An 11,418-nucleotide genomic window follows, 5' to 3' on the forward strand; every position below is an offset into this window, starting at 1 on the left:
GGGTTAGGCATTAGAGACAACCGCACTCACTTTAATAAGGCAGCACATAATTTTGATGAGATGACACCGTATGAACTATGGTTTAGAGAAACCTAAGCTGTTATTTCTTAAAAGTTTGGGGCTGCAACGCTTATGTGAAAAAGTTTCAGGCTGATAAGCTAGAACCCAAAGCGGATAAATGCATCTTCATAGGACACCCAAAACAGTTGGGTATACCTCCTGTCTCAGATCCGAAAGCAATAAGGGATTGTTTCTAGAATCGGGTCCTTTCTCGAGGAAAAGTTTCTCTTGAAGGAATTGAGTGGGAGGATGGTGGAGACTTGATGAGGTTATTAAACCGTACCTTCAACTAGTGTGTGGCAGGGCACAGGGAGTTGTTCCTGTGGCACCTACACCAATTGAAGTGGAAGCTTATGATAGTGATCATGAAACTTCAGATCAAGTCACTACCAAACCTCGTGGGATGACAAGGATGCGTACTACTTCAGAGTGGTACGTAATCCTGTCTTGGAAGTCATGTTGCTAGACAACAATGAACCTACGAGCTATGGAGAAGCGATGGTGGGCCTGGATTCCAAAATGGCTTGAGGCCATATAATCCGAGAGAGGATCCATATATGAAAACAAAGTGTAGACTTTGGAAGAACTACTTGATGGTCATAAGGCTGTTATGTACATATGGATCTTTAAAAGGAAGACGTATAATGATGGTATGTATCACCATTAAGAAAGCTCGACTTGTCGTTAAGATGTTTTCCGACAAGTTCAAGGAGTTGACTACGGTGAGACTTTCTCACTCGTAGCGATGCTAAGAGTCTGTTGGAATTATATTAGCGATTACTGCATTATTTATGAAATCTTGCAGACAGGATGCCAAAACATTGTTTCCTCGACGATTTTCTTGAGGAAAGGTTGTATGTGATACAACCGGAAGGTTTTGTCAATCCTGAAAGATGCTAACAAGTATGCAAAGCTCCAGCAATCCTTCTAAGGACTGGAGTAAGCATCTCGGAGTTGGAATGTATGCTTTGATGAGATGATCAAAGTTTTTTGGGTGTATACAAAGTTTATGAGAAACTTGTATTTCCAAATAAGTGAGTGGGAGCACTATAGAATTTCTGATGAGTATATGTTGTTGACATATTGTTGATCAGAAATGATGTAGAATTTCTAGAAAGCATATAGGGTTATTTGGAAAGTGTTTTTCAATGGAAAGCCTGGATTAAGCTACTTGAACATTGAGCATCAAGATCTATATGGATAGATCAAAACGCTTAATGGTACTTTCAAATGAGCACATACCTTGACATGATCTTGAAGGTGTTCAAAATGGATCAGTCAAAGAAGGAGTTCTTGCCTGAGTTGTAAGGTATGAAGTTAAGACTTAAAGCTCGGCCACGGCAGAAGAAAGAGGAAGGATGAAGGTTGTCCCCTATGTTTTTTCATAGGCTCCATACGGTATGCCATGCTGAGTACCACACCTGATGTGTGCCTTGCCACATATCTGGCAAGAGGGTACAAAGGTAATCTAGGAGTAGATCACCAGATAGCGGTCTAAATTATCCTTAGAGGAATAAGGATATGTTTCTCGGTTATGGAGGTGATAAAGAGTTCGACGTAAAGAGTTACGTCGATGCAAGCTTAACACCTATCCGGATAGCTCTGAGTAGAGATACCGGACATGTATAATGGAGCAACAATTTAGAATAGCTCCAAGTAGAACAGTTATTTGAAATGGCTCCAAATGTAGCGTAGTAGTTGCATCTACAAGATGACATAGAAATTTGCGAAGTACATACGGATCTGAATGTTGCAGACCCGTTGACTGAAACCTCTCTCACAAGCATAACATGATCAAACCTAGAACTCTTTGGGTGTTAGTCACATGGGGATGTGACCTTGAGTGTTAATCACATATCGATGTGAACTGGATTATTGACTCTAGTGCAAGTGGGAGACTGTTGGAAATATGCCCTAGAGGCAATAATAAATTGGTTATTATTATATTTCCTTGTTCATGATAATCGTTTATTATCCATGCTAGAATTGTATTGATAGGAAACTCAGATACATGTGTGGATACATAGACAACACCATGTCCCTAGTAAGCCTCTAGTTGACTAGCTCGTTGATCAATAGATGGTTACGGTTTCCTGACCATGGACATTGGATGTCGTTGATAACGGGATCACATCATTAGGAGAATGATGTGATGGACAAGACCCAATCCTAAGCCTAGCACAAAGATCGTGTAGTTCGTATGCTAAAGCTTTTCTAATGTCAATTATCATTTCCTTAGACCATGAGATTGTGCAACTCCCGGATACCGTAGGAATACTTTGGGTGTGCCAAACGTCACAACGTAACTGGGTGGCTATAAAGGTACACTACAGGTATCTCCAAAAGTGTCTGTTGGGTTGGCACGAATCGAGACTGGGATTTGTCACTCCGTGTAAACGGAGAGGTGTCTCTAGGCCCACTCGGTAGGACATCATCATAATGTGCACAATGTGATCAAGGAGTTGATCACGGGATGATGTGTTACGGAACGAGTAAAGAGACTTGCCGGTAACGAGATTGAACAAGGTATCGGGATACCGACGATCGAATCTCGGGCAAGTATCGTACCGATAGACAAAGGGAATTGTATACGGGATTGATTAAGTCCTTGACATCGTGGTTCATCCGATGAGATCATCGTGGAGCATGTGGGAGCCAGCATGGGTATCCAGATCCCGCTGTTGGTTATTGACCGGAGAGTTGTCTCGGCCATGTCTGCATGACTCCCGAACCCGTAGGGTCTACACACTTAAGGTTCGATGACGCTAGGGTTATAGGAAATAGATATACGTGGTTACCGAATGTTTTTCGGAGTCCCGGATGAGATCCCGGACGTCACGAGGAGTTCCGGAATGGTCCGGAGGTAAAGATTTATATATGGGAAGTCCTGTTTTGGTCGCCGGAAAAGTTTCGGGTTTTATCGGTAACGTACCGGGACCACCGGGAGGGTCCCGGGGGTCCACCAAGTGGGGCCACAAGCCCCGGAGGGCTGCATGGGCCAAGTGTGGGAGGGGACCAGCCCCAGGTGGGCTGGTGCGCCCCCCCCCCCACAAGGGCCCAAGGCGCCTAAAGGGGAGGAGGGGGACAAACCCTAAGGGCAGATGGGCCTTAGGGCCCATGCCTGGTGCGCCTCCCTCTCCCCCTCCCCTTGGCCGCCCCCTAGATGGGATCTAGGGGCTGCCGCCACCCCTAGGGAGGGAACCCTAGGTGGGGGCGCAGCCCCTCCCCTCCCCCTATATATACTTGAGGTTTGGGGCTGCCCAACACATGTGAATTCTTCCTTCTTGGCGCAGCCCTGCCCCTCTCCCTCCTCGTCTCTTGCGGTGCTTGGCGAAGCCCTGCTGGAGTACCACGCTCCTCCACCACCACGCCGTCGTGCTGCTGCTGGATGGAGTCTTCCCCAACCTCTCCTTCTCTCCTTGCTGGATCAAGGCATGGGAGACGTCATCGGGCTGTACGTGTGTTGAACGCGGAGGTGCCGTCCGTTCGGCACTAGGATCTCCGGTGATTTGGATCACGACGAGTACGACTCCTTCAACCCCGTTCTCTTGAACGCTTCCGCTTAGCGATCTACAAGGGTATGTAGATGCACTCTCCTTCCCTTCGTTGCTGGTCTCTCCATAGATAGATCTTGGTGACATGTAGGAAATTTTTTGAATTTCTGCTACGTTCCCCAACAACTTATACAAGACCACTATGAAAAATACATTTTGCATCTGTACAAGGCCACCAACGGTAATTGAGACAAAAGTTAGTGATATTTTCTCATGCTAGCAACTTGTTTAATATTTGCGTGCATGCAGTCATAATGACACTCCACTCATCTTTCTATCCCTTCCTTGCATGCATGCGGTGTATTAATGATCTCGGTAAAGAAAAGGGTTTACAAAGCAAGACATTAAATTTTACTTTGGTACTTGTAATATGAGTTTGTGACCTTGTATATAAAAATGGAGGGAGTACTAAATTAGCCTTATCATGTAGTGCTACCAACTTAGCGCCTAGGGCATCTTTTTTGGCTTTGAAGGTAGAACAGAAGTTCGCTTCCCGGTGCCAAAGGTGCTGGTGGAGGATTCTACTACAATGCTACCAAAGATCCACCAGGTCGCAAAGAGGATCATATCTCTGAGGTGGATAGCCTAATGCCTTGTTTCACTTAGCCCAAACCATTACATGGAAATCAGGTTACCCCAACCATTAGTTCTCGAAGTAGAACCATTTGGAGTTCCCTCATCTGAGTCTAAAATGAGTGAACAATGGTCGAACCCGGGATGCTGATGGTGTCGCAGGGAGTAGAGTAGTCACCAAGTAATTTGAATTCAGACAATTGACACCGCCTATCCAACTGTCTGAGCCGTCTAATGTTCCAAACGAGTAAATTCATTACACCTGAGGGGATCGATACCCCACCCATTTGGATGATTGTCATGAGGTATGGCGTGTGCCCTTCCCGCCTTTGGGTTTGTACCTGACGACTCCGTGTTTGTTCCCCCTAGCGTTGTCCTAGATCCAGATAAAGGCTCATGAGTCTCAATTATAATACTTTAGTTTAGCCTCCCAAGCTTTTGGTTTAGTGGCTCTAGTGTGTAGCAACGCATCCTTTTGATGTGAACATGTTGGAGAAATCACTCCCTGAGGCTGCTTAAGCCTCCAATCTCAATTTTCTTCAAACAGGTTCAGTTCCCTCTCAATGTGCCATGCTGAAGCATTGGATGAAATAACTACAAGGGACACCTGAGTTGGTAGCCCACACTGGCTCCTCCTATAGTCATTCCCTTCAAAGTAGCAGAATACTAGCTCCTGGATGCTGAATCCCAACATCATCAGCTCCAACGACATCCTCACGCCTGGACAATGCAATGTGTTGCGGCCTAGTTGTTTGCATGTGAAGCACATTTTTTTTGGAGCATTTGTCTGGTAATGGCCTGAAAGCCGTAGCTAAAGCAAGTGACCTCCCCTGCCAGCACATTGAGCCCCTAATCCGTGCATCCTACTGCTTGCCCCTAAGGCTCCATGTTGGATCATGCTTGGTGCTTGTTCTTGTTGTTCTTTACATGGAGCTTGCAGTTGACTAGACCGGACCTAGTTTGGTCCTCCCATACTGGGATTCCTTGTTGGCCCCTCCACCGAAGCACCGCCATTGAAGCCCCCACAACCCTCGGTTTTTGCTTCCCAGGAGGAACCCGAGGCCGGTGGAGGAAGGGTATATTTAACTCTTAGAGATCACTAACGTTGCCCTACTGGCATCCTCAAAAAGAAATACAAGAGCGAGCGACTCGAACCCGAGACTGGCTGCAGCAGAGAGCATGTCCTTGCCACTACGCCATGACTAGTAGTGTTGTTATAGTAGAGATGCCATATATTTAACTAGAAGGTTAGCGTTTGAGTTCAATATTTTTTTAAAAATATTTGAATTTGTTTCCTCGGTATGAGTATATTTCGCGGGGGGGGGGGGGGGGGGGGGGACGAGGTAACCGCTCGAGATCTTGAAATTTCGAGCGAAAACAAAACGCAGGAACTAACAGTTGTTCTGCCTTTTCATTTACAGTGAGAAAGAGAAGAACGTTAATAGGGAGCGAGTGTTCCCTAGCTAGTGAGCCCCGCTCAACGTCTTACATGCAGCATGGAATGCGTGGGAGGATAAAAAGGCAATGACAACGGCATCATAAATGCTCTTCAACATTTTCAAATGTTTTAACTCTGAAACAGGTATCCGATTAACGATCCATCTTCACCGTCAGGTTGTGCCTCGGTGAGAGATTTGATACTAGATCATGTCTGTGTAGATTTCGACAGAGAAGAATCATCTTAAACGTTTCCACCTAGTAATTAATAAAATTGTCTTGGTATTTGTATTTAATTTGCCACCTGGCAACTATGATACAAACATGGTGACAACTTTTTTTTGACAGAAACAAACACGGTGACAACTTTGAGAGAGACACAATGGCAACTTTCTTTATTGTGGGGCAGAGCAAATTCATCTTGAAAAGTTACCATCTAGGTAGGTAATGAAGTTGTGTGTTGATATCAAAGTTGCCACATGGTAAGTTCAATTCTATAGTCAAAACAAAAATGAATTTCGACCCGCATAAGAAACCAAAAACAGATCCCGACTCTTGAGACTAATCAGACCGTGATACACTTTTATTACTAAAATCAGAAAAGATTGAAGGAAGGGGTCGATGAATTGAGAAATGAGACACTTACGACAGTGAATCTTTTTTTTACTAGAACAGCACACTACATTTAGCACAGATCGAAGCTCAAGCGAACACATAGATCATACCAACTGCTAATTGTACACTTGCATTGCACAACAAATCTGCAGATGTAACCCTGAAATTGATCCTGATGCATGTCAGGCAGAGCAATTGACGTTGCCCTTCGGGAAAATGTTTTTGACGTCGGAGAAGTCGATGGGCGGGCAGGAGATTGTAATGTCGTAGAGCCTGGTGTAGGCCACCCCAACCTTGAAATGGACCAGTGCTGTGACAATGATTGTCAACGTAGGATGGTCTCTGTAGTGCAGCTTCTTCAAGTAGAGATCTAATAAGTCCTGCTCCACGAACGCTGCGACGGCCATGGATATGGGGCTGTTGGGCTGCTGGTTCAGCGGCATGGACTCATTCACCGTCGCCGGCACCGATTTCCTCTTCACGCGCTTACGGGCAAGCTGCAGGTTCACGATGACGTCCTTATACTCCACCCCTGCGCGATGGCTGGGGTTGCCGACGGTGAGGTTGAAGTTGAAGGACACCCCGGCCATTCCGTCCACGGTGCTGTTTGCACCGTTGGCGTCGGTGATGGAGAAGTGGATGTGCGCGGGGCTGAGGCTGACGGAGGTGACTATGATGACAGTGCTGGCGGCGAGGATTGTGGCCATGCCTGTAAGGATGAGCATGTTCGCCATGGAAAGCATGCTGCCGAGCGCGGTGCAGTTGGCACTATAGCTAACAGCTGGGGAAGCTGCTTCTTTACGCCGGATGCAGATCGAGTTATATAATAATATTGCTCGCGCAGGCTAGCTATTTCTCACTCGATTTTAATTTTCATTTTGTTAAGTCCATTTTCTTTGCATTGATCTGGCCCAGCCACGAATCCATGATGAGCCAGGCCCCTGCCCTTCATCATTACTTCAATATGAAGAAGACGCTTTCCCTTTGCTGCAGATTCCTAAGACTACAGTTTCACAAAAACTTGCAAAAAAGCAGATTACATCAAAGCCTTCATGTTCCACTACAGGGACCATCCATCATGGCACGCAGGCCAGAGATCATCAGATATGTAAGTGTGTGCTCCTTCTTCCATGTATCACCCCACCTTTCAAAAAAAAAGTATCACCCCACGAAAGAGAACCAGACCAGCTCTTACACGCTTTCCCTTTAACACCTCTTTAATCACATAGCCTAAACAAAAGCTCTTTAATCACTGGGAGACCTACTCTTCTTTTTTAGCGCGATTAATCGTTAGTATGTCTATTAGCATTGGCATACAGTGGAGATAACATTTTTCTTTCTTTGCTCAATGAAGACCCGATCATCAATTCTTTACCATGTGTTAAAAAACAAGTATATCTTTACCACGTGTTGGAAAAAGAAACAAATATGTGGAAATCAGGAGTGGATCGGGGAAAAGAATTGTGTTGTTAGTGGGACGACGCAGGTGCTGATGTGGGAGACCTGGTGTAGCACCCTAGACCAAAATTTATAAATTTGAAAAAAAAAACCCGGCTTGAACAAAATCCATTAGTTTTCTCTAAGCTATATATAATTTCATCAAATCTTTATGAACTGTAAGAAGTTTAAAGTGTCCATCGACTTCAATGCACTATAGAAAATTCAATAAGTTTTCATGAAATAAAGGAGAATTCGGATACTCTTTAAGTTTTTATGAACTTTGAAATATGACAAAAAGAAGTTCTATAAAGTTAGAAAAATCTGAAATTTTCATCATCTTTATATAAACTATGAAAGATTTCAGAAAGCTATGGAAACTTAGTGAGATTAGCCATGTGTGTCCGCTCCAAAATATATGTGAATATCAGCAAATACATGCAATATACTCTCTAAATACAACTACCAGTGCGGATCTCAAAGTCATTGTGCTCTCCTCGATCGGAACAGAGATGCCTGGTCCAAGGAATCCCAATACGCCTGGAAGAGAGCCGGTTGTAAAATTGTAGGGTTTATTTCATCCGGTCATTGCGTGTATCGACCTGCATGCATCAATACGTCATGAGTAGTCCATCGTCATGTCCACGACCATGAAGTTAAACTATAGAATTATGTCATCCAGTCCTTTTCTTTAGAAAAAGAAGGTCCTTCTCTTTAGAAAAAGAAAAGGTAATCATGCGTTCCATGGGTATATCTTTGAAGTTGGTCAAAATATATGTAGTGCCTTTTTCTTTTCCTTTGGGGCAAAAATCATAGATGCTTGTGAGTTTGCTACTCACTTTTTCTTTTGAAACAAACAATTGCTCAAAGTATTGAATCGGACTGTTATGTAGCAGATAAAGCGGTGGTACATGCAGTAGAAACAATAAAGAATCAATAAAGAAAAATAATATTGTTCTTTTAAGAAAAAATAATATCAGTAAAGGAAAGGACAAGGACTGTCAAAAGTTGCACGCGAGGGGTTAGTGAAATTTGTGCTACAAGTAATACCAACCACACTATGAGTTGTTTTCAATTCACAAAGAAGATGCGCCAAAACCTGACTTCGATCATGTCGAAATTATGGTGGGGGTAGCTAATGGTGAAATGAAGATACACTGGATAGCATGGATAAAATGTGTACAACTAAGTAAGATGGGGCCCTCGGATTCAGAGATTATGTAGCCTTTAACCAAGCTCTGTTGGCTAAATAGACGTGGACGATTTTACAGGTACCCTCATCGTTATGCACAAGGGTGCTCAAGGCAAGATATTTCATAGACGAAAGCATCATGACCGCTACATGTCCGGCGGGAGCATCATATACTTTCAGGAGCATATTGTATGGGCGTGACCTGCTGCGAGAGGGCACAATATGGTGCATATGTGATGCCAGAAGGTCCACATCCATCATGCTAAATGGATACCCAAGCAGGGGAGTATGAGGCTCAGGGCCGGCCCTGGGGGTATGGCCAGAGGGCAGAGGGGTGACGGCCCAGGGCCCAGGCCAGAGGGGGGCCCATAATGTAGTACACACATATAGTATAGCCCAGCAAAAAATATAGACAAAAGAAAAATTATGAGAGGAAGAAAACAAGATGAGCTCGGCCCATCGGATCGCCTGGTAATGCGTAGCGAAGCGTCGTGCACGCAAGTCACGGCCGCACAACGCGTACATGTGAAACAAATCAATCTGAATATCTGGATTTTCCTATTCGTCGCTCGTCAGTTCGTCTTCGTCATCTCATCCGCCCGTCGCTCCGTCGTTCCTCGCTCGGTGCCTCAGCCGCTCGTTGCCGCCGCGGCACGCAGCAGTCCCGCAACTCGGCCTTCCAGCAATACGGCAATACGTATGTATGCGAACACAGGTACATACCCAATATCCATGTTCGGATGTTCTTGATCCATTCATCCATACCCCAATTTCAGTAGTTTCTTTAGTACGTATATTAAACTATTCATCCATGATTCATCCCATGAAGTATCAAATTTTTTATGTATAGTTTTCTAATTCAATCTTTCATAGTATGTATTCAACCATCCTAATTTTTTGTCATTCTGTGTACATGTCTAGGGTTCCGATCATCCGATCTAGAAATTTCTAATTCGTTGTCTACTCTTTGCTTCGTAATATTAGGACATTTAGCATGCCATGTTGCCTAAAAAGCATTTGTTGGGTGCTGGAAAAAGGAAAAGAAAGAATGAAATAGATCTGAAAATTCAACCACGGAGGGTTCTTTGACAAAGTATTTTACATCTTCAAGTATTGTTGATGTTAGTGAAGAACGTAGGCAAGGAACTAATCCCGAGCATGAAAATTCAGATGTTAAGGTCAGTGGAGATGGTGCAAGTACAGAGGAACAAATAAATTTGTTTCCTATTTGAGGTAATCATGTCATGTCAGTTCTATTTTGCATTGTCCAACAATTATTGTAGTCAAATTTTCAACTAAAGATGTATGGTTGAAATTTACTTTTAATATTATGCAAATGAAGTTATATATATTGTCTATGTATCACGCGCGCGCGCGCACACACACACACAGAGAGAGAGGACGTAGGGTCCCATGTCGTCGAGTTCGCCTAGGGCCTCCCGAAACACAGGGCCGGCCCTGATGAGGCCGTTGGGACAGGAGTGTGTGCATGGAATAACGCATGTGTGTGACCTGCTAACGCCATGTGGTAGGGAGTGGGACAGTGGGAAGCTAGAGAGCATATTTACCCAAAGTGATGTAGACAACATCAAGCAGATAAAGATCGGCGGACCTGGAATGGTTGATTACCTTGCTTGGAACCACACAAAAACATGACAATTTTCTCTAAGGTCAACTTATCACTTGAGGATGGTGATGAACAAGACCGGAAGGTGATAACCCACAAGTATAGGGGATCGTTTGTAGCCGTTTTCGATAAGTAAGAGTGTTGAACCCAATGAGGAGCCAGAGGTATAATTTATATTCTCTTCAAGTTATGTCGACCAATGATACAACTTTACGCAGACATAATGTTTACTTTACCTAGAACAAGAATAGAACTACTTTGTAGGTGTAATAGGACAAGTTCGCAAGAATAAAACTTGAAGTACTTAGCTAGATAATAAAAGTTACTTTGTTTTAGTAGAGAGCTTTTTGCATCACAAAGAGAAAGATTGTTCATAGGCAATTGAATATGACATGTGTGATACTTATTATATGCAATGAGGGGAGGCATAGCTAACATATTTTCCGTACTTGAATCACATGTGTTTATGATTGAAACTCTAACAAGCATCCGCAACTACCAAAAATCATTAAAGTAAAACTCAACCATAGCATTAAGTAACAAGTCATCTTTATTCCCATACGCAACAACTCCCTTACGCGGGTATAAACTTCTGTCATTCTCGTCACCCACTATAAGAAAATTATGAACGTATGGCAAACCCTATAACGGTAATCCCACAAGTTTGCGCTACACAGAGGGCACCATAGAAAAGCACCATATGAACATACAACTCAGATCAATCACACCAATACCACAATTGACCCGTAAGACAAAAAGAATCTACTCAAACATCATAGGATGACCACACATCATTGGGTAGTAATATACAACTTTAACCATGTTTAAGTAGATATTATAGTGGGAATACAGAGATTACACCGCTGCATAGAGGGGGGAAAGTTGATGATGACGGCGGCGAAGTTGTTGGTGTAGAACAGAGA

At 43.8% G+C, this 11,418-nt stretch overlaps 1 protein-coding gene across 1 annotated transcript; it reads right to left on the minus strand.

The window, feature by feature from the left end:
- Positions 1-6,246: 6,246 nt before the first annotated feature.
- LOC147977396 (uncharacterized) lies at positions 6,247-7,027 on the minus strand. The gene has a single exon (XM_087519976.1). The coding sequence runs from the start codon at positions 6,980-6,982 to the stop codon at positions 6,422-6,424; it is 561 nt and encodes a 186-aa protein (XP_087376102.1). The 5' UTR covers positions 6,983-7,027; the 3' UTR covers positions 6,247-6,421.
- Positions 7,028-11,418: the final 4,391 nt, after the last annotated feature.

The sequence above is a fragment of the Triticum urartu genome, chromosome 4A, assembly GCF_056163025.1.
Source record: "Triticum urartu cultivar PI428250 chromosome 4A, HENAU_Tu73, whole genome shotgun sequence".
NCBI classification, from domain to species: domain Eukaryota; kingdom Viridiplantae; phylum Streptophyta; class Magnoliopsida; order Poales; family Poaceae; genus Triticum; species Triticum urartu.

Excerpts from the sequence above, each read along its gene's own strand:
- LOC147977396 (XM_087519976.1), bottom strand. The coding sequence starts at position 6,982 with ATGCTTTCCATGGCGAACATGCTCATCCTTACAGGCATGGCCACAATC.